The sequence below is a fragment of the Myotis davidii genome, unplaced genomic scaffold (genome assembly GCF_000327345.1).
Source record: "Myotis davidii unplaced genomic scaffold, ASM32734v1 scaffold1523, whole genome shotgun sequence".
In the NCBI taxonomy this organism is placed as follows: Eukaryota; Metazoa; Chordata; class Mammalia; order Chiroptera; family Vespertilionidae; genus Myotis; species Myotis davidii.
The window spans coordinates 323,726-345,882 of record NW_006294110.1 but is presented as its reverse complement, the minus strand read 5'-3'; the positions used below and the strand labels follow the sequence as shown (position 1 = coordinate 345,882).

General features: G+C 35.1%; 1 protein-coding gene across 8 annotated transcripts in view; it reads right to left on the bottom strand.

Annotated features, from left to right (window-relative positions):
* Window positions 1-752: 752 nt before the first annotated feature.
* The window catches only part of USP25 (ubiquitin specific peptidase 25), a 177,212-nt gene continuing 155,807 nt past the window's right edge, over window positions 753-22,157 (bottom strand). For 4 of the 8 annotated variants that reach the window (XM_015566825.1, XM_015566820.1, XM_015566821.1 and 1 more), the window contains 6 exons: window positions 20,318-20,496; window positions 18,726-18,804; window positions 11,559-11,638; window positions 7,605-7,728; window positions 3,858-4,053; window positions 2,952-3,561 (listed from right to left, as the gene is read on the bottom strand). In XM_015566825.1, the coding sequence (XP_015422311.1) occupies window positions 3,389-3,561; window positions 3,858-4,053; window positions 7,605-7,728; window positions 11,559-11,638; window positions 18,726-18,804; window positions 20,318-20,496 (831 nt within the window). In that variant the 3' untranslated portion in view covers window positions 2,952-3,388. Of the gene's footprint in view, window positions 2,339-2,951; window positions 3,562-3,857; window positions 4,054-7,286; window positions 7,344-7,604; window positions 7,729-11,558; window positions 11,639-18,628; window positions 18,653-18,725; window positions 18,805-20,317; window positions 20,497-22,157 lie in introns of those variants that run through there. The other 4 variants (XM_015566819.1, XM_015566818.1, XM_015566823.1 and 1 more) reach the window with 4 other exon arrangements.

Below are 22,157 nucleotides of genomic sequence, written 5' to 3'. Positions count from 1 at the left end.
TGTGTGGGCTGGGGGAAGAGACTGAATAAAAATCGTGCGCCTATGGATGAGGACAGTGGGTGGAGAGTGAGGGCGGAAGGTGGGGCGGGAACTGGGAGGAGGGGAGTTATGGGGGGGGGGAAAGAGGAACAAATGTAATAATCTGAACAATAAAGATTTAATTAAAAAAATAAAAACACTGACTGATCAGATGAATGCTTTGTGAGCACTTTCTAACGTACGTGTTCTATCTACTATAGGTTTTGGAGAAGTGTAAGTTAGAAAACAAAAAAGTAGATGTATGAACAGAACTATAATCTTGAGGCTGAAAATGGTATTTCTGTTTTTGGAAAGGAGCTATAAACTGGGTCATCACATATTGCTATGGACTAAATTGTGTTTCCCCTACCCCCTGCCAAATTCATGTGCTGAAGCCCTTACCCACAATGTGACTACCTCTTTAAAGGCTGTATCTCCATATACAATTAAGATTAAATGAGGGTGGGGCTCTAATCCAATATGACTGGTATCCTTATAAGAGGGACCCCAGAAATATGTGCATGCACAAAGAGAGAAGGCTGTCTACAAGCCATGAAGTGGCCCCAGGAGAAACTAAACCTGTCAACACCTTGACTTTGGACTTCCAGACTCCAGAACTGTGAGGAAATGTGTTTTTTAAGCCACAATTCTATGGTATTTTGTTTTGGCAGGCCTAGCTAAGTAATACATATAACTTGAATAAAATTAAATGGTGTTTAATTTGTTTAATGATGTAAATTCTTTTTTTAAATTAACTTCCCCCAAGCAACGGAGTGATTGTACTTTTGGAAAAGGACAGGGGGATCCAGAGGCAGAGTCAACAATTCTGAATTATAGAGCAAAGGCACTGGCATTGTAGAGAATCAGATAAAGGAGAAAATCCACCTTAGTCTCAAACCTAAAACTAAGCAAAATCATTTTTAGTCATGTCCTTGAAATTACAAGTGAGAGAAATATGAGAATCTTCCAACACACAGGGGATCCCAAGTAAATGGAAATTAAAAAGCATCGACTTGAGGTGCAGTGGATCTCAGACTTGAGCAGATCAGAATCATCTGAAGGACTTGTTAAAACACAGGTCACTTGAGGATCTTCTGAATCAGGAATCTGGTGTGGGACTCACGAATTTCCAGTTCTAGCGTGTTCCCAGACGTTGCTGAAGCTGCTGGTCTGAGATCACGATTTGAGAACTGATTCAGTGTATGGTCATTATAGTACTTTAATGAACCTAGAAAGTATTAGCGGGGCCTCAGAGGTTCACTCATGACTACAGTCTCCTTATGTCCTGTGTTTATAAGAAATTCATACAAGTCTTAAGTTCTATCTGTTTGAATTCTGTGTTGTATTACTGCAAAACATAATTTTTGGGGGATGGGAAGGGAGGACTATAGTAATCAAAATGAGAGTCATTTAAATAAAAATAAAATCTGCCACAGACAACAGTTTTATGAAGTTCCAAATTTTATATTACTTCCTATATATTATATTTAACCCAGTAAATAAAGTAAGGAAATTTTGCTGACCTAAATATTAAAGCCGATATAAAAACAAGTAATTTCTCCAGTTCTTGAAAAAGGTCACTTCTGTAAATAAGTACTTCAGGTTCATTACTAGGAATAAATAAACTGGCTTTTCAGTATGAAGTAAACATAATAATAAAACTTACCTTCGGCACAAGAGCCACATACGATTCTCTGGATGTGGCTTATATAAGGAGAAATTTCCACCTGGTGTTTGGGTGTGTTGTGTCTCAGTAGTCAGTTAGACACATAAACACAGATCACTTTACCGTTAGGGTAGAATATCATAAAATACTGCAGATAATTTAGAAAAGCTTAGATAATTCATATAAAGTTTTCTGAGGTTTTGACAGAACTTGAAAACCAATGCAGAACACAGATTCTGCTGAAGTGAAGAATATAAAATCTGAATAAAAACTCATTTGGATAGCTACGATATGCAAAATCTATACTTATGAAAGAAACAGTACCAGGTCCTTGTCATTAATGCTTTAACAGCATACTGATACCTTTGTAAGGAGCATCCTAGAACAACTTCATATTCCCCTTTCCTCTCTGTCCAGGATCTTTTGTGAGAGGCACTTACACAAAGCACTTTTGGCGGCGCCGTAACAAACATACGCACAGTATAATGATATATTTTACTAAGCTAACAAAGTATTGTTCATAAAGAAATTTTATAAATTCAAAAATAGGTTGTTGGTAACATGATTACCTTTAAAGCATTGATTTTAATTCACAATGTTACTTCATTAATCTTAAACAGAAGTTCCATCTATAAAATGTTCCACAGCTTCTTCCTTATTAAAAAGGTGGTAAATAAAAGCAGGTCAGATACTCAAATTCTAGGTCAACAACAGCAACTTCATTTCACAGCACTGATTAGCAGAGAACATTTTCAATTAAAGTAATATACAGTTTACAAAAAAATAGAATGATTCTGTAATGCAAAACATTGTCTTCCACTATAAAGAATATGTGTGTATGTGTGCATGTGTATGTATTATGTATACATATACATATTTCTTATAAGTTTCACTATTAAATAGCCCTTATTCAAGTATATTTTCTGGTATCTTTTGAAATAATCACCTTGCTATATTATTTGTAAATACATAAAAAAATAAAAGGTTAATCTAAGAAAGGTTAAAAGTTTCAGTGTGGTTGACTTAGTCACTCACTTCAGTGAAAACCTGATTTGAATTCAAAATAAGTTTAGGTGCCATATTAAGTTTAACTACTTAGAAAAAATATATATAAATGTATTTGTCAAATATTTAGTAAATTTCCAATGTGCTAACATTAGAGCAGAATAAAAAGTCTTTATTACTGATCACCCACTCTTAATCCCCAAAATTCATTTATATAACTAAAATAACACACTAATATACAATATACCTGCTTACAAACACATAGGTAGCCATAAATAAAACTTTATTCTTTAATTCCATTTACAAGCTACCAAATGTTATGTATCGTACACAGTGCTGAACACTTAAACGGCTGTAGCCATGGAAGGATCCAGACTCAATGGAACAATGTAGGTAAAGCTAAAAGCAGTAATACTGTAAGAGAAAGGTGGCAAAAACATGGTTTTTCAATGATACGATCAATCAGATTTGTAATTATACATGAGATCTGGCTAAGACAAAGTCTGAGAGCCATGCGATTCCCAGCTTTATTGTTTGCAGTCCAGCTAAAGTCTGTATAGTCATTTTGTATTTTGAAGTCATTAAAATAAAAAAATGTTAAAAACTATAGCAGCAACAAGCAAACCTTGTGACAAGAAGGCAAGGGTTAAGAACTGAAAAAAAAGTTTACACAGTGTGTTTAGGGAAAGTGTGTGCTGTTTATCTTCCATCAGCAGGAGTTCGACTGAGGGACAACATGATTCGGGCAAATCTCTCGCACAGTTCAAGTGTGGAATATGAAGGTAACTTCGGTGGCTCCTGGAAACCTTTAATCTCCGTAGAACAATCGAGAAGTTTTGGCAGAAAATCTGTCAGCTTCTCTTGGAGGTGTGCTGCAAATAAAAACAAGTAGAGGTAACTAAGGATAGAGAGCGAGTGAAATTATCTTTAAGATGATTTATTAACTTGAAGTGGCCAGTGATGATTCATTTTAAAATATATAAAATAATTATCATCTTGAGGGAACAGATAAAAGATAATGACAATGAGTTCATAGCTTCGTTTGTAAATAAGAAAAAAGTAATGTGAATATTACAAAATATAAAAAATGATACAAATAAATAACATTAATTTGAACTGCTTTTAATTCCAACCAACTTAGATGTCCACTAGCATTATTTAAACTTACATTCCATTTCTTGTCCAAGATAAGAGCACCATCGATTTCTCATATCTTCCACAGCAAGTATATCTTTCTCTTCCATTTCATCCACCAATAATAAGGGCAAAAATGGGACAATAAACTCATTCATAATAATGAGACCATTGTTTACTTCTCGATCCTCTCCAGATTCAAACAGTTCTGCAGCTTGCTCATTTAATTTCTTAATGCAATGAGAAAAAGAACAGGTTTGTTTTCTTTTTTAATGTAATAAAATACCCGTAAGTATAAATACTGAAGATGATATAATGAGTATGTTCACAAACGGTATTAGAAAAAATGGCAATCAGGAAAAATAATCTCAAGCTATTCTAGCATGAAAAATCTCTTAGAAAAAGCTATGTGTATTAACAACAGAAATAAAAGGAAAAAGAAGTGGGGAAAATATTGTTGTTATGCTTTTAAAATTTGTGTTTAGCTTATATTGATCATCGCTACAGGGGCCAATTTTTATTTATTCTCCAGGGATGAACTTCCCCCAGTACTAAAATTGAATAAGCACTCAAAATAATTTTGAAAATAAAGAGATTCAAACTCCATATTAATTTTGAAAAACTATCATTTCTCTATAAATGTCAATTGAACAAGAAAAGCTATATTCCTTCATATAAAAATATGAAAGTAAACAATTAATTCATTTATCCCTTCAAAAAATTCTTACTGAGTTCATGACATGTGCCAGAAACTGTTTTAGATGCAGGAGTACTTAGGTGATTAATACAGAAAACTCTCATGGCGCTTATGATGTGGTACAGGGACTGGTAAGCTTTTTTGGTGAAGAACAAGACAGGAAATATTTTAGGCCTTGAGGGCCATATTGTTTCTGCTGCAATTACTCAGCCATGCCATTGTCTTACAAAGGCAGCCACATCTTACCTAATAATAGACAAACATGCAAACTGACCGTCTTTCCACTACACCCACCAGCCAATTGGATAAGTATGCAAATTAACCCAACAAAGATGGTGGTTAATTTGCATACGTAGGCACCCAGTGGCCTGGGTCCCGGGAATATCATCGGCACCCAGGTCACTCCGAGGTAGGCCTCCGTGTGGGCCCTGAACCTCCTAGGAAGGGCCTGAGCCAAGGGGCTCCTAGGCAGGGCCGAGCCTGTGATGGGAACTGAGGGGGCCCCTGCCCAGGCCTAAAGCCTTGGCCAGAGGCATTAGGCCTGGGCAGGGGCCGAGCCGGCGACCGGTGTGAACTACAGAGGACACACCTTTTCTGAGCTGGCTGGGGCCCAGCTCAGAGCTCATGCAGGAGACAACCAATTGAAGTGTGCCTCTCACATTGATGTCTCTCTCTGTCTTTCCATCTTTCTTCCATGCTCTCTAAAAATCAATGGAAAAATATCCTCAGATGAGGATAAAATAAAAGAAAAAAAGAAATGCCATATCCTATGAAAGAGACATCTTGAAAATGCCTAAAGAAAATTGTCCTTTTTTCATGGTGAAGGGACTGGAGTCCGTGTTGATGAAAACCACTTGGCTGCTGTGGCGGCTGGCAGTGGCAGCAATAGTGGGGTGATGGGGGTGGCGCCTTCCCCTGCTCAATCTGGTCACCTCCCACAAAGGTAGGCCAGACTGCAGCTTAGGCCCGCTCCTCAAGGGGCGCAGGGAGCAGGCCTAAGTCATCAGTAGGACATCCCCTGAGGGCTCCCAGTATGTGAGAGGGGGCAGGCTGGGCTGAGGGACAGCCCCCCAGCGCCAGTGCATGAATTTCGTGCACCGGGCCCCTAGTATGAATTATAAATGAGTATGGTTATGTTTCAAATGAAACTTGAGAAAAACAAGTGACAGGCTGGAGTACAGGCCAAGTACGCTGATCCCTAATCTAGAACTGAGAAATCCTTAAGAATAAGAAATATAGACGTAAGAGATAGATAAGGAATCCAGGCAAAATAAGGGCTATAATATTTAAGGGCTTATGTTTGAAATCTTATGTTTATAGCATGATAAATATGATTTCAAATAACCATAGTGTTAAGCTGAATTTCAAATATAAAGATTATATTATTTGTTTTATTTTACATTCTGGAATAGTTTATTTCCTAGTCACTGTTAAAGTTTTATTGTTACACATCAATAAAACAGCCGAAACCGGTTTGGTTCAGTGGATAGAGCGTCGGCTTGTGGACTGAAGGGTCCCGGGTTCGATTCCGGTCAGGGGCGTGTACCTGGGTTGCAGGCGCATCCCCAGTGGGAGATGTGCAGGAGGCAGCTGATCCATGTTTCTCTCTCATCGATGTTTCTAGCTCTCTATCTCTCTCCCTTCCTCTCTGTAAAAAATCAATACAATATATTAAAAAAAATATATATATACAATAAAACAAACTTCTAATTACTACAGAGAACCCAGATGTCTTGTGGGCAGAGAATATATCAAGAGTTTGTAGACTGGTTGCAAATGCAAGGAGCAGATGCAAATACTATTGAAAGGTAAATTTATACCCCCCCAAAACAATCCTATGCTATTATTACAAAGATGCTTACCTCCTATGTATTTGATCTTTATTTCAGATTGTTAAAGAAGGTTATACACTTTCTGATATTCTTAATGATACCACTAAGGAAGACCTCAGATACCTTGGTCTATGGTAAGAACAGCCTCAGAACACTTTGCACAATAGAAAATGACTTTTTTCATGTGATTATGCTTTGAAATAAAGTAGTAGAAAACAAAGTGCAGCTGCCTTTCCCCCTTCATTGAAACTAACTCCTTTTTCTATGGCTTAGAAAACTCCAAACTCTGCAGTTTTCCCAGGTTCAAGTCGGGACCTAAAGCCAAGGGGTGGCAGAAGCTGAAGCCTCTGCAGGAAAAGCAGGAAGGCAAGGTAAGTGCTCTCCCCATTCTGTGCTTCACCAAAACCCTTCTTTAAATTGCAGCCTGCATTCTGGTTCCCATATCATCTTAAATGGGCTGTTCTGCACAGATCAGCACACTTGCACATACCTCCGAGGGCATGCCCCACTCCTGCTGGGGCACAAGTGTCACCTTCATGTGTGAAAATAACATATTTATATTTTAGCTAAGTTTTTAAGACAAGATAGAAAATCTAGAGTTATGTACTATTGTTTTTGCCATAGGGCTCCTCATCAAGTATTCCGTGGTGTTGCTTTGAAGTTATCTTTTGACTCTAAAGAAGGCTCTTGTTTTTGTTTCGTAGTGGTGGGCTCCTCTGCGGGCTCTGGAGCGCAGTCTCCCAGTACAGAAGACGGACTTGGGGGCCCCCTGGCAACCCAAAACACTGAACCAGTCGGAAAAGCCACGGGACAGAGGGAGATAGGAGTCCACATCTTTGTTGTTAAATTTCTCATACAGACACACATACAGCTTGTATCATTCTTGTGCAATTTACTTTTAGCTTGGAGAGAGGCTTAAGTACTAATTACTCACATTCCATGCAGCCTCTCCTTTCCCACCAAGAAGGGAATGGCAGAGTGATGAAGAAATCTAAATATAAAAATGTAATCATTCTGATCCCATTTCAAGAACATTTATGGTTTATCACATGCAATACTTAGGATCCATAAAAAAGAAGGGATAAAGAATTGAGTCTATTCTCCCATTCTTAAGGGAGTAACCCCAGATTATAGACATCATCAAATTCTTACCCCATCAGAGTTTATAGTCAATCAGTTATATATGAGTCTGGAAAATTTGCTCAATGTAAGACAAAAAGATAAAGTAAACAAATATGTACATTTAACTTACAAGTAAACATTCTCTTCTATAATGTGATATCAACTCTTCATCATGTCCTCTGTATGGGCCTTTGGACAAGAGTTCTTTGTTATTCTGATAGGCACAGATAAGGAACAGCAAGGAATCTATATAACTTAAAAATTGTAAGAAACAGATAGCATTAGTATTTCACATAAAATCCAATTATAATTATAAAAAAATTTAAATAAACACATTTTGATTATCCAGAACAACATTATAATAAAAACTATCATCTGATGTATTGGAAGACTGAGAGCCTTGCTTTTAAAAAAAAGGCATATAAAATAAAATAAAAATAACAAAAAATAAAAACAGGCACATATGAAAACATGAGACAGTTATGTCTTAAACGTGAAATACAAAAAAATCAAATAAATGAAACAAAACAAACAAAAACTGGGAGAAAAGACCATAATTGATGAATCCAGGTAGTTGCTTTTGTCTGCTTTGTGATTTATTTTCCTGATGTCTTTCATTTAGATTCAAAACCAAGACATGTGAAAGTCAATAAACTACTTGTTTAATGTAATGTTATTTTTGTTTGAAGAAAGAATGTTACTTTGTTTTTTAACCACATCATTGGTTCATTCAGTGACTATCTGGCCAGGTTTTTTCTATGCCACAGGAACAGTTCTAGTCACTGAAAAAAACTTCATGTTGTGGGGATAATATCCAAGGGAGATGAGAAAAACATGGGAACTCTAGCAAGATGCAAAGAAACAAAAGAAAACACTAACATAAAAGGCTGGAAGTGTAGCCTTCTATTATATTTAATACAAGTAATATTACTTTGTTAATTAAATCTAGAAATGATGGAGTTCAAACTAGTTAATAAAGGGAGGAGAGGAAACCGAGTGTTATATCTGCCTATGAAACAATTACCCTTCTAACATGCTACAGGAAAAAATACATAGATATATGTTTGTAAAACTGAAATAGTAAAGATATTTTAAGATATTTCCATTGTGTTAGTTTGTCCAATCATAACATATCTTTCTATAGATTAATTCATAAAATTGGAACATCCTAATAAGTAAAATATTATAAAGAAAACTCTAGGATACACTGCCAAACAGTGTTAATGCTTATTATATAATTTCATGTGTTCAGATATAAACGATCAATTCTATATTCTAATGTTCAAGCACAGAATTACTGGGAAATTAATGCATTTGTGACAAATCAAATTATACCCTGAAACTGTCAGAAAAAAATGTCATTTTATACATTTACTAAAAATGGCTTCTTCTAGGAATTTGTTTTTGAGAAAACCCAAGATTATGAAACTATTCTGAAATAATATAGATACAATCTCAGTTAAAATTTTTTTGTTTTACTTATGAAAAGAAGTGATAATAAGAATAAACGTTGTTTTATGTCACTAAGTTGAAGCAGTTTGCTGGCATATCTACCTTTTCTTTTATAGCTGTTAAATTTCCCGTTACAAAGGCCTCCCCTGAATGACACTCTAATCTGGCCTCTTAGATCTGAATCACCTCTCTGAGAATAGCCCTGAAATCATGACCTTGTTCCAATTTTCTTCTGAAGTGCACAATTCGTTCCATATTTTATCAACTACAATGTGGTGACTGCCAGGGGGAGGAGGTAGTGGAGAATATAGAGGGGATAAATGGTGATGGATGGAGACTTGACTTGGCTTGGTAAACACACAATACAGTGTACAGATGATATGTTGTGGAATTTTGCACCTGAAACCTGTATAATTTTCTTAACCATTGTCACTCCAATAAATTCAATAAAATGGAAAAAATAAAGTTTTATAAACGTTTTCAATCAGAATAAAAATCAGCAGTCCAATTACCACATTTTTATTTAAGATAAAATAGACTGTGTAGCCTGGTGGACTCTCTCTTTGTCTTTACGTATACTCCTTATACCACTGTAAATTTATGTTTACTAAAAACATTATTGTACTTCACTACACAGAACTGACAATGGCCCATCAGTAAATATTCCATTCATAGCTTTCAAATGTTGTATTTTCATTAAAAACAAAGTTTGACAGAACCTTTTGGAAATACTTTATATGCTGCTAGCTATGGTAACTGCTATATATACTGGTAAAGTGAGAATATTGACATTTCTTTTTACAGTATTCTATAAACATTACTTGTCACCATTACTAACTTTCCAGTTGATCCTTCCAATTTAATTTACATTTGTTATACTAGAATATTGACTTTTGAACAAATATATATGAGATAAGAAAATTATGAAATTTCAACATATTTCTAAGTTATATCTTAAAGACCTCTAACAGTTGTTAACTAAAAAGAGCTGATCTAGATACTATGCAGAGAGCTGGCAAGAGACAGTTTCATCTTTTTAATTCTGAATGAGATAAATGAATAATACTTTTTGTGCTTATCTGATTTCATTAAGTTATACAAGAATACAGGGGTTCTATTTAATTTTTATCTCCCCAGTTAATTGTGTGTCCTTGACAAAGTTATTGCCCAGAGCAGCTTAGTTTAGCTGCAAAATGCCATTTTAGCCTTAGACACTCTATTGAATTATAACATCATATTAATATTTTCCCATATCATTACAAATCTAAGAAATACTAATATGAACTTAAATATTTCTATTAAAGAAATAAAGTTGTGTCCAAAGTAATAACATAAAATAGAGCTATTAATCAACATAGTTTTCTATTTCACTGACCAATGTGACATAAATTATCTTATAAACTACACAATAATCATGACTTTAATAATTTGCATCCAAAGTGATGTGTAAAAATAATAGCTTTGTGCACTGTCCACCAAACAAAGTAGCACTGCCCAATAGAAATTTCTGTAGAGATGGAAGTGTTTTATATCTTGGCCAATACAGTAGTTACCACATGTAGACACTGAACATTCGAAATGTGACTAGTCTGACTGAGGAACTAAATTTTTAGCTTTAAAGTTTTTATTAATTTAAATTGTTACACTGGCTGGTGACCACCATGGTGGAAATCACAGCACTAGAAGTAAAGGTCTAGGTTATCATATAAGAAAAAATAGTTCCATTACTTCAGTATGGAAAGACAAAGAAAGGGGGAATGAAAGGGAGAAAGAATTCAATATACCTTTTATTTGGTTGCAGTTTGGCCTATTTACAGCATTTAAAAAAACAAATCACTAGTCAAGTAAGTTCACAGTAAAATATGTTAATTAAGAAATATGTGGAGAAACAAGGCAAACTAGTGAATAATCAGTAGTGTTAAATAAATCAACAATGACCATTTCTTCTTCATAACAATTAAAATAATAATAAATGCCAATATTATAGTTAAGTAGAAATGTCTTTAAAATCATTTACAATTTATATGAAAATAACAATCTAAAATGTGTTTGCAGTCACAATACTTAGAAGACAAGAGATCAGTTTTCTACGGCTCTATTTTTTAGAGTACCTGAAAGTTCAGGCAGAGATTGGAAAAACTGTCTTTGATTTGATGTCAGAATTAGACTCAGACAGAAGGAATATGAAAAAGGCAGGTGGCCGAAGGTTAAGGAATACAAAAATATCATGTGCTGGGCTATCAGCTTTTCTGGTTTCCAGCAAACTTTTGGCTTCTACCTAATCCTATGTCATTCTAAGCTTCAGGTATAGTATTTCAGAGCTTATAAAAACCAGACACTAATACCAACCTTACAGATTTAATTTAAAATAAAAAATACATTGTGTGTGGGTATATTAACTGTGCAATTTCCCTGTAAATCTAAAACTGTTATAAAAGAAGACATTTATTAAAAATATAGTTTCTAACTCTCTATCTCTCTCCCTTCCTCTCTGGAAAAAATCAATAAAATATATTTAAAAAAAAAATATATATATTGTGAATAAAATCTTTTCTATATGTAAGATAATAGCTGAATAGAATTACATACAAAAATTAAGCTCTTCTTTTCAGCTGTGTCCACTTTTCCTTACCTTTCTCTTTGAAAATTTTCTAGTCCAATTATGAGATACATGGTTGTTTCCCTGAATTTTCTATAATCCTGATGCCATTCCTGTAAGTGAAAGAAAATATAAAAGTATATACAAGAAGAAAACTACAATAAAAACTCTTCATAAAGTAATACACAATTCTAATAACTACTTGGGTTTTTTAAAAATTTGATTTTAGAGAGACAGAGAAACATCGGTATGTGCCCGAATCAGGATCAAACCCATTACCTTTCCACTCACAGGATGATGTTCAACCAACTGAGCCATGCCGGCCAGGGCTGATAACTATTTGAATTAATAGAGGCAAAGGGTTCAAAATTTAGATGAACTAGAGCTAAATCAAGACTTTAGTTTCTGACAAAGACTATTAGTAAAATAATAAACATAAAAATGATTAGACATTGATGAAAAATTAAATGACAAAGATCTCATCAGAAACATAAGAAATATAAGATAGGATAATCAATCTGGTTATCTCTCAAAAATTCCTCAGTACAAAAACATGAAAATATAGAGTGGGGCAAAAGTAGGTTTACAGTTCTGAGTACGTGAAACTGAGTTTATTCTTTTATTTTTATTTATTATTGTGTGATTTTCCATAAACAACTGCAAACCTACTTTTGTCCCATCCTGCATCTACATCACACTGAATGTAGGAAGTAAATGAATTTCCTACTCTAATGTGAAACAAAGCCTGAAGTCTATTATTTGATGCAGAATTTAAAGGAACTAAAAGAAAAAAATGTTTTAGCATAGTAAGTTTATTTGATCATTTACTTTTTGTAAATTTGTGTGGAATTTGACTTTAAATGTGGCATGTGAATGGTCTATTCATCTGAACACAGTGAAAAGAATAGCCGCATTTCCCATTTCACTGCCTTACTTCCTAAAAGCCAATTGTAGGGCAAGTAGCAGGACTAACACACTCAAAACTGACATCCTATATAAATCATGATTTTTTTCTTATTTAATAAAAATTGATTAAGAAAAACCATAACTAAAATACAATATAGGAGTATGCTAAAAAAGACACTGATAATAAAAGTGTTAAAGCTCTAATATAGACACTAGAAGCCCGATGCACGATGATTTGTGCAAGAATGGGCCTTCCTTCCCCTGGCTGCCAGCACTGCCTTTGTTCAGGCCAGAGCTGCTTTTCCTCCTTCACTCCAGCCTGGAGCCACCTTTCTGCCTTCCCATGCTATCCAGAGGCCCGGAGCAGCTGGGGCAGTGCAGAACACCTGTGTTGCCACCATGGTGATGAAGCAAGCGTCACCCGCCCTGCCTCTGGCCACTTGGCACCTGTGTATGCAAATTAATCCGCCATCTTTGTTGGGTTAATTTGCATACACATGCCTAATTGGCTGGTGGGCGTTGTGAAGGTATGGTCAATTTGCATCTTTCTCTTTTATTAATGTAGATTATTATAAGAAAATGAAAGTAAGAAACATATAAACCTGTTATTGGCCTACTATATTCTCCCTGAATATAAATCATTTTAATTTTTAATTTTAAGGTTTTTTTAAATTACTAGTAAATCTTAATAACAAATTAAGGCAAAATTTGTTTGCAAGTATGAAGTTAGCTTCTTGGGAAAGTATTCAAATTGCTACTCTACTGTCATTAAAGAACTGCTTGAGAAGTTTTGAGTTGGTAAACTCGTTCCCTAAAAAAGGCTAGAAAGTAAATGTTTTAGGATTTGCAGTCAACTGCGGCTAGTGTGTAAACATACACAAACAAGTGGCTGTGTTCCAATTAAACTTATTTATAAAAATTGGTGGTGAACTGCATTTGGTTTGCAGGCCAATGTTTGCTGATCCCTGACTTAGAGCAAGACAAAGATATGTGAAATGTTAAGAAATCCAAAAACATGTTATGTGAATACCTGTAAAATGTAATGACTCTGAAATTAGAAAGAATACAAGATATCTTCAGAATAAAAATATGCTGAATCCAATCTGATAAAGCAACCTTGGGGAGGGACTACAGAACCAAATCACAACTTAAAATTAAGTTGTAACCTGAATTTTGGGGACAGACGTAGACTTAACAACCAATTTGCTTGCCATCTTTAGCATATATACTATGTTCACTGATTTGTATGTCTCTAGATTCCCTATTATACTTTATTATTCTTATATACCCAGTCTTACGCTAATTTCTATAATAAAGAGGTAATATGCAAATTGTCCGTTACCGCATCATAGTAATGACTGTTCAACAGGCTGCATGCGCAGCAGCAGGGGAACTTGTGTGAGGCTCGTTTCCCTTCCCCTGGCACCACACCCTGTCCAAATGCGCTCTGCTTGAGGACGCCACCAAACCCCCCTGAGGTGGGGGGGACTGAGTGGCAACACCCACCAGCAGAAGGCATGGCCAGGAGATACCAACTGGGGGGTGCGAGCATTGGTGGTGATCCTGGGAGGGGTCGCGCATGCAAATCCAGAGGGTGTGGACCCAACATGAAGGAAGGGCCTGGGCGTGACAACAGAGAGTGGACATTGAGGTAAGGCACCAGACCTGGACGGGCCACTGGGTAAACAACGTGAGGATCCCACCGCCACAGACATACAGGGTGGCCCCGCGATGTCCGGCACACCAATTGATCCTCCCAAGCGCACAATCTTGAAGCCTTCTCCCGCCACGTGGACCTGGCCCCACCACCATGGAGACCAAAGGCAACCCTCACACCACAGGGAAGCCGCCATGGCTTTCTCCAGCCATCCATCTATCATCTGCCCGGTCCGACCCAGACAGGGGCTCGCATCCTGGGTGGAACGCACCCCAAGGGCAAGCTGAGCCCCGGCCGTGCCTGTGCAAGCATGTCCGTTGCCTGCGAATTTGGGATGGGAGTGGATGGAGAGCTGCTCAAGGCATGGGAGCGGGCATGCCAGGGGATGGGAAAGGCCTCCGCGTCCCCACCTTCAGCACGCAGCGGGAGAAAAGCCACGCACATGTACGTAATACAGTGGTCCCCGCAATGGACACCAGCCTCAGCCTGGTGGACCCTCCCCTGACTCAGAGTGGGGAGGCATGGAGGATGGGGAAGAAGGGAAGGAGGGAGGGAAGAACTTTATAAAGGACTCAGTAAACAGCAGAGTTAAAGAAGGAAAGAGAATGTATGAGAGAACTGTAGGAGCTATAATGAAAATCAAGTATAGTTGTCTACTGACAGATTTTAAAAGTAGGAGTCAGGCCCTAACCGGTTTGGCTCAGTGGATAGAGAGTCGGCCTGCGGACTCAGGGGTCCCAGGTTTGATTCCGGTGAGGGGCATGTACTTTGGTTGCGGGCATATTCCCAGGGGGGAGTGTGCATGAGGCAGCTGATTGATATTTCTCTCTCATTGATGTTTCTGACTCTCTGTCCCTCTCCCTTCCACTCAGTAAAATATATTTCAAAAAAATAAAAAAAAATAAAAGTAGGAGTCAGAAAAGAAAAAAGATAAATGACAGTGAATAATTAGGCAGGTAGATAGATAGGTATTAAAACAATGGAAATAAGTACAGAAGAATGTATGGGAAAGGTAGGATGAGAGAGAAAGAGAGAGGGAAGAAAAGTTTTAAAGGGGAGCCAGTAGAGCTTAAAAGGAGAATGGAAGATGGAAGAAATGGAGGAGAGAGCAAAGCAGGTCCGAGGAAGGAAGTGAAGAAAAAATTTAAGGTGGGAAGAAGGAAAAGGGGAGGGAAGGTAGGGGTAAAGATTAAGGCAAAAGGAATGCGGGGAGGGTAGGAGAAAGATGGGAAGAAGGATGATGGAACAGAAGTAGGAAATAAAGAGAAAGGAAAAGCTTATAAATGATGAGTCAGTAGGAAAAGTGTTACATAAAAAATTGTGTGAGAGGGAGAAGCCAATAAGGAAGTCAAATACAATTGTGTGTGAAGGGGATAAGATTTAAAAAAAAGTTAATAGGGGTGACAAGGTGGTCAGGGGAGAGCAGTTAGGGGGATCAGGCTGGCAGGAGAGAACAGTTAGGGGGATTAGGCTGGCAGGGGAGGGCAGTTATGGGGATCAGGCCAGCATGGAAGAGCAGTTAGGGGGATCAGGCAGGTGAGCGGTTAGGAGCCAGAGATCCCGGATTGTGACTTGGACATCCCCCGAGGGCTACAGGATTGGAGAGGGTGCAAGCTGGGCTGAAGGCTCCCCCTGCCTCTGTGCACAAATTTTATGCAGGTCTCTAATATTATTATAAACATAATAGTTAAGATAGCATGTCTTCATTACTACTAGAATAAACCTTCTTAGTTGTTCTTCAAGAATGTTCATCAGGAAACTACTAGATTTAATAAATGAATGCAGCAAGACAGCAGGATAAAAAATAAATATCCACAAAACGATGTCATTTTTATACACCAATAATGAACTATGAGAAAGAGAAACTAAAAAAGAAATCCCATTTACCATTGCAACAATAACAAAAAAATAAGATTACCTAGGAATAAATTTAACCAAAAGATCTGTGATTGGAAAACTATAGGACATTGAAAAAAGAAATAAAGAAAGATATAAACAAATGGAAGATATACCATATTCATGAACGGGAAGAATTAACATAATTAAAATGTCTATACTATCCAAAGAAGTCTACAGGATTCAACACAATCTTTATTAAAATACCAACAGCATACTTCACAGAGCTATAACAAATACTCCAAAAGTTTATACGGAACCATAAAAGACCCCAAATAGCTGCAGCAATCTGGAGAAAGAAGAACAAAGTAGGAGGGATCACAATACCGAATATCAAACTATACTACAAAGCCATTACAACCAAAATAGCCTGGTATTGGCACAAGGACAGGCATATAGACCAACAGATCAGAACAGACCCCAGAAATTGACCCATCAAAATGAAAAGGAAACCCACTGAATGGGAGAACATATTTGCCAATGATACATCTGATAAGGGGTTAATATCCAAAATATATAAAGTACTCATACAACTCAACAAAAGACAAACAATCCAATTAAAAAATGGGCAGACGAGCTGAACATTTCTCCAAAGAGGACATACAAATGGCGAAGAGACATATGAAAAAATGCTCAAAGTCACTAATCATCAGAGAAATGCAAATTAAAACTACAATGAAATATCACCTCACACCTGTCAGAATGTCACTATCATCAGCAAATCAAACAACAAGGGCTGGTGAGGATAGAGAAAAGGCAACCCTCATTTACTGCTGGTGGGAATGCAGATTGGTCCAGTTATTATGGAAAACTGTATGGAGTTTCCTCAAAGAATTAAAAATTAAAAATTAAAAATAAGATCCGAAGCATACCTCAAGGTTGGGGGGATGAGAAGAGATAAACCAAAGAACTAATATACTTACATGCATAGCCCATGGACATGGGTAGTGAAGATTTGGAGGGATGGGTAGGGGCTGGGAGGAGGGGAGAGAGGGGGGCGGGGAATGGGAGCTATCTGTAATACTATCAACAATAAAAATATATTAGAAAAAAAAAGAATGCCAGGACTAGGTTGAAATCTTTGCATTTCCATAAAATTCTTGAATTGGTATAGCAAACTCCCTAAAACGACTTGCTAAAAGTTTGATAGAAACTGTAATGAATCCATAAACAATTTAGGACAGTGGTTCTCAACCTGTGGGTCACAACCCTTTGGGGGTCGAACGACCCTTTCACAGGGGTCGTCTAAGACCATTGCAAAACACATATATAATTACATATTGTTTTTGTGATTAATCACTATGCTTTAATTATGTTTAATTTGTAACAATGAAAATACATCCTCCATAAAAGATATTTATGGTTCCTAACAGTAGCAAAATTACAGTTATGAAGTAGCAATGAAAATAATTTTACGGTTGGGGGTCACCACAACATGAGGAACTGTATTAAAGGGTCACAGCATTAGGAAGGTTGAGAACCACTGATTTAGGAGAATACTGTCATCTTTATAATACCAAGTTTTCCTAACATGATACATATTATTCATTGATTTAGGTCTTCTTTAATGACTCCTAAAGTCATGCATATCTTTTGTTAAACTTATTTCTAGGTATCCCATAGTTTTGGATGATATTTTATGTAAATAGTGCCATTTTTAAAAATTTCAATTTCTAATTATTTGTTATTGGCATAAACGAATTGATATTTGACACAGGTTTGCATGTTGCAAAGCTCTTACTAGTTCCACTGAATTTATCTGTAGATTTTGTTTGTATTATCTAGGTCTAAAGTTGAAAACAATGATAAATTCATTGCTTCTTTTCATATCTTTTACTTTTTGCTTATATTTGTTGCCTTACTGCCCAGCTTGAAATTTCAGTACCATTCTGAGTAGGAGTGGTGACAGCAGATATCCCCTTTTCCTAATCTCAAATAGCAAGCTTTCCACGTCTACAATTCTATATATTTGTTGTAATTTTTTTTGTTTTTCAAAGCACTCTAGCAGATTAAAGTACTTATCTCTTATTCCAGGTTAACTAAGGGTTTTCATCAAAAATGAGTGTTTCAGTAGCTTTCCTTTTATCTGTTATAATATGGTGAATTACAATAATTGTTTAAGGGAATGTAAAATAATTAAGTTTGTAAATGGGACCAAACATTAATCAAAGGTACTCATGAAAGCAACTAAAAATTAACTGGATTTGTAAATTTTAAAAGACACTACTGAATAATGTATCATAAACATTATATTTAATGATGTACACATTAAAATATATAACATATATAGTATAAATTTAAAGTCTGAATAAATACTAGGTATTTGAATTGGTGAATAAAAAAAAGGTATTAATTTTAAAGCCAAAAGTTAAGACAGAGAATTTTGTGCATAAAATTACTGCAAGCCCAATCTCAGTACTGTGTGTACACTCTCATATGCACAACATCCAATAATGACAAATAAATGTGGGATTCAATGATTAAAATGAATTTCTAACATCACCAAAACATGTGGTGAAACAAGGGAAAAAATGCAGCACGGTTTCAGTAAAGCATAGCATTTAAGAATGGAAGTTCTGTTAACCAAGTTGTAACCTGCTAGCTGTAAAAATCTTTGGTGGGTATGACTTCACTCCGTATGCCTCATTTTCTCAGGTGCTTAACTGTGCTAAAACGAAAGGAAGATCAGTGAACCACAGAATTCCTCAGTCTATAGTTTGACCTCTCAAAAAGCACATTACCTCATATTCCTCCAAGTTTACTTCTTCAGGTCTTATCATTTCAAGTTTGGCTTGAGCCACTTTCATTATGTTGTGACACCTTAAAATAAAAAAAAGTATATATTCCTAAATCAAAAGCCAAATCCATAAAACTGAAAAATGTGTGTTAAATAAATGAAACTACCCAACACATATAGAAATGAAAACCACTGTTACTGAGGAAACAACTCCCATATAAGCTTAAGAAAAAATGTGTTTTTTGAGATCAATGTTGGTTACAAAGTACATAAAAAAGACTGCATGATTCTAAATCAATGATTCTAAGTCAAATTTACTGTGTTATACTTATGGTTTTTAAATTATAGTCTATTAATAAAGATTGCATAGATAAAAATATACTTTTAAAAATAATTTGTATTTATTTAGCTCAAGATACATTAAATTTTATTTCCCCCCAAATAGCATTATTTGCAAATAGCACCAAAGAATACAAAACATTCTTATCATTTTAAGAATGGAAACATTCCAATAAATTTGTGATCAGAAATCCTTACAAAATATATTTAGTTATCACATGCTAGCACATACTCTGTCTTTTAAGCACAACACAAATTAGGTTATTAAAACAAATTGACTATCTGCAGTTGCCAGGACAAAAAATTGCAAAAGAATAAAAAGTCAATGTGATTATTCCATAAATCTCTTCCCCAAATTCAGTAGCATATGTTTATTGGAACATGTGCATTAACAGATAGATAAAAAGGGTCATAATCATACTTCAGAGCTCTTTGTAGCCATATGTAGCAAAATAAATGATAACCATACTTCTATCAAAAACTGAAATAGCCAACACGCACTGAGCATTCAGTGTCTACTAGGTATTGTTCAAAATCATTTACTTGTACTATTTCTCTTAATCCTAAATTTCAGACACATGGTGAGGCAGGAATTAATACTAGATGTTCATTTCTCCTCATATTCTCCTCTGCTAAACATATTTTTCATTAAGTATTTTGAAACTTCATAAAAGGGTAATCACTTATTTCAGAATTAAAATGCAATTACAATGAACTCCAAGACAGCATAAATGTTTCTGTATTCTAAAATAACTTCCAATACTTTGATCTTTAACTGAGACCTTTTTTTAAACAGTATTCATTCTCACTAGATTAAATTTAAAATTTTAATATTAGTAAATAATTTTATAGGAACTTCTAAGAGAAAACTTTTTTTATAAACTAAAATTAATTTAACCAATTATCTGACTCCAAATATCCTTAGTATAAAGGTTGAAAAATTTTTATCTTTAAAATATTGACTCCCACAAAGCAGTGATTACAGTACACTCTTCTGTGTATCATTATATTGCTTAGCGCACAACTGCAATGTATGGAAACGATGAGTTATTTTCAGTTCAAGCTTTTAAAGGTCATGATTATAACCTATAGATAAAATTACAAAGCAACTGTTCAAATTAAGTAAAGCCAGATTTTGTGCTGTATTTATTGAAATGTCTTTGTGTACGTGTAAAATAAACATTCAAAAACTGCATTGGGAACTACAAAAATAACAATTTGAGCCTACGAATAAGGTATTTTGTATTTTTAAATTACCTTTCATCAAAACTCAGGTTTCTATCTCCAAATTGTTCCAGCAATGTTTTCTCAATGATTTTCTTTGGCGCCTGGTTCTGGATAAAGTAGACCACTATGTGATGCAGACGATAATCTGTTTCTGGTGGGGTATCTTCTTGGGCCAATCTAACCAACCTTGAATATTCCAACTTAATTGCCTAAGAAATGTAACAAAATGTCAGTTTTGGTTAGCTATAACAATGAAATCTTTGAATATTATAACTTTAATTATTGTTGCATTCAAATATGCCTTTTTTCTTTTAAAGTATTACAAACAAGATAGTACATATAAGAATATTTATTATTCCATGTTCCATAGATTAAAAGAACTTTCTATAAAACTGACCACATAAGCCCTTCCTTATCCCTTCAATATAAAAATGTTCTTTGTTTCTACAAAGAAAAATGGTAAAATACACAATACATCTAAGGTTACTATGTGAGCCAATTTTATAAAACTTACCAAAGCCTGGTCAAAGTCTATTCAGGGCCTGGTTAATAATTGGATGGGAGATAGCCTAAGATTGAGATACTAAGCATCTCCTAATCTACGTTTTCTACGATCAGTTTGAGGTAGCCTCTAATATCCCAAATTCTATAGCTGAAATACAGCTCCTGTAGAATACCCATATCTGAGAGAAAATGGCTGGCTCTTGAATCCTAATAATATTATTATAATTAACTTTTGGTTGAGTAGCCCACAGATAAGGGATGAAAAAGCAAGCCCAGAGATTGTAGTTACCATAGAATGAATTCCTTGTTGCTTCAAAATTTTTGTATTTTATTAATATAATTATTTATTAATGAATATTATTACTATTATGATGGAGCTTTTCTTTATAGATAAAACACCTCATAATTTATAACTAATTATGATGGAAAATAAATACTAATATATTTCTAAACATGAGCAAATGGTTTGAAAAAGATCTGCTCATACAGAAATATATGTAGAGTTATACATCAAATAATGCTGTATATAAGAAACCTTTACGATTAAAGATAATTTTTAAAATACTCATTTATGTTAGACTTATTCCTAATTGTAGCTCTATTAACCATAAAATATGCAACATATATTTCAAATTATCCTTTCTATAGAAGGGTTTTTCTTTGTCAAATGTATGCTTTTAAGTAATTCTTGGACATATAGATTTTACCACCTATACGACTGTATTTTACAGAAGGGAGAAAATATAACTAACAGACATTAAATGTTCTATTTATATATGTTATACTTCACTAAGGGGAAGGCTAGTAAGTTCTTTCTATATAGCTCAGCATTATAAATAGAGTAAGAATTACTTTTTAGCTAAAATAATATATTCTATTAGATTACTTTTAGATATATATGTCATTCTAAATTCTTAGAGCTCTGGTTAAAATAGCCATGGAAACTGACTATATCTTAACATGTAGGATTATCAAGATTCACTTCTTGGCATACCTAATGAGCACACATGAACTTTGCTTAGAACTATTTAAAATCTCCCCATTTTCCCTATTTGAAAAAAAAGGCACATGTTCATTTAATAATCAAATTACACTGAGTTTGATAAAATATATAAAACAAAAACAATAACTGCTTTTACTTATGCCCCTTAGGCAATGACTGTTTAGGCTATTATAGGTGTGTTTTTAAATATTCAAATATTTTAGATATTGTGCTTTTGGCCTAAATTAGTATGGCCAAAATAAAATAAATTTTGTATTGAGTTTGTTAAGATAATTACTATAGTTTAGAGACAGAAATTATAACACTAAATAGTTATCCATTTTTCTATCTACTTTCAGAATAGAGGCTATGATTATTTTATAA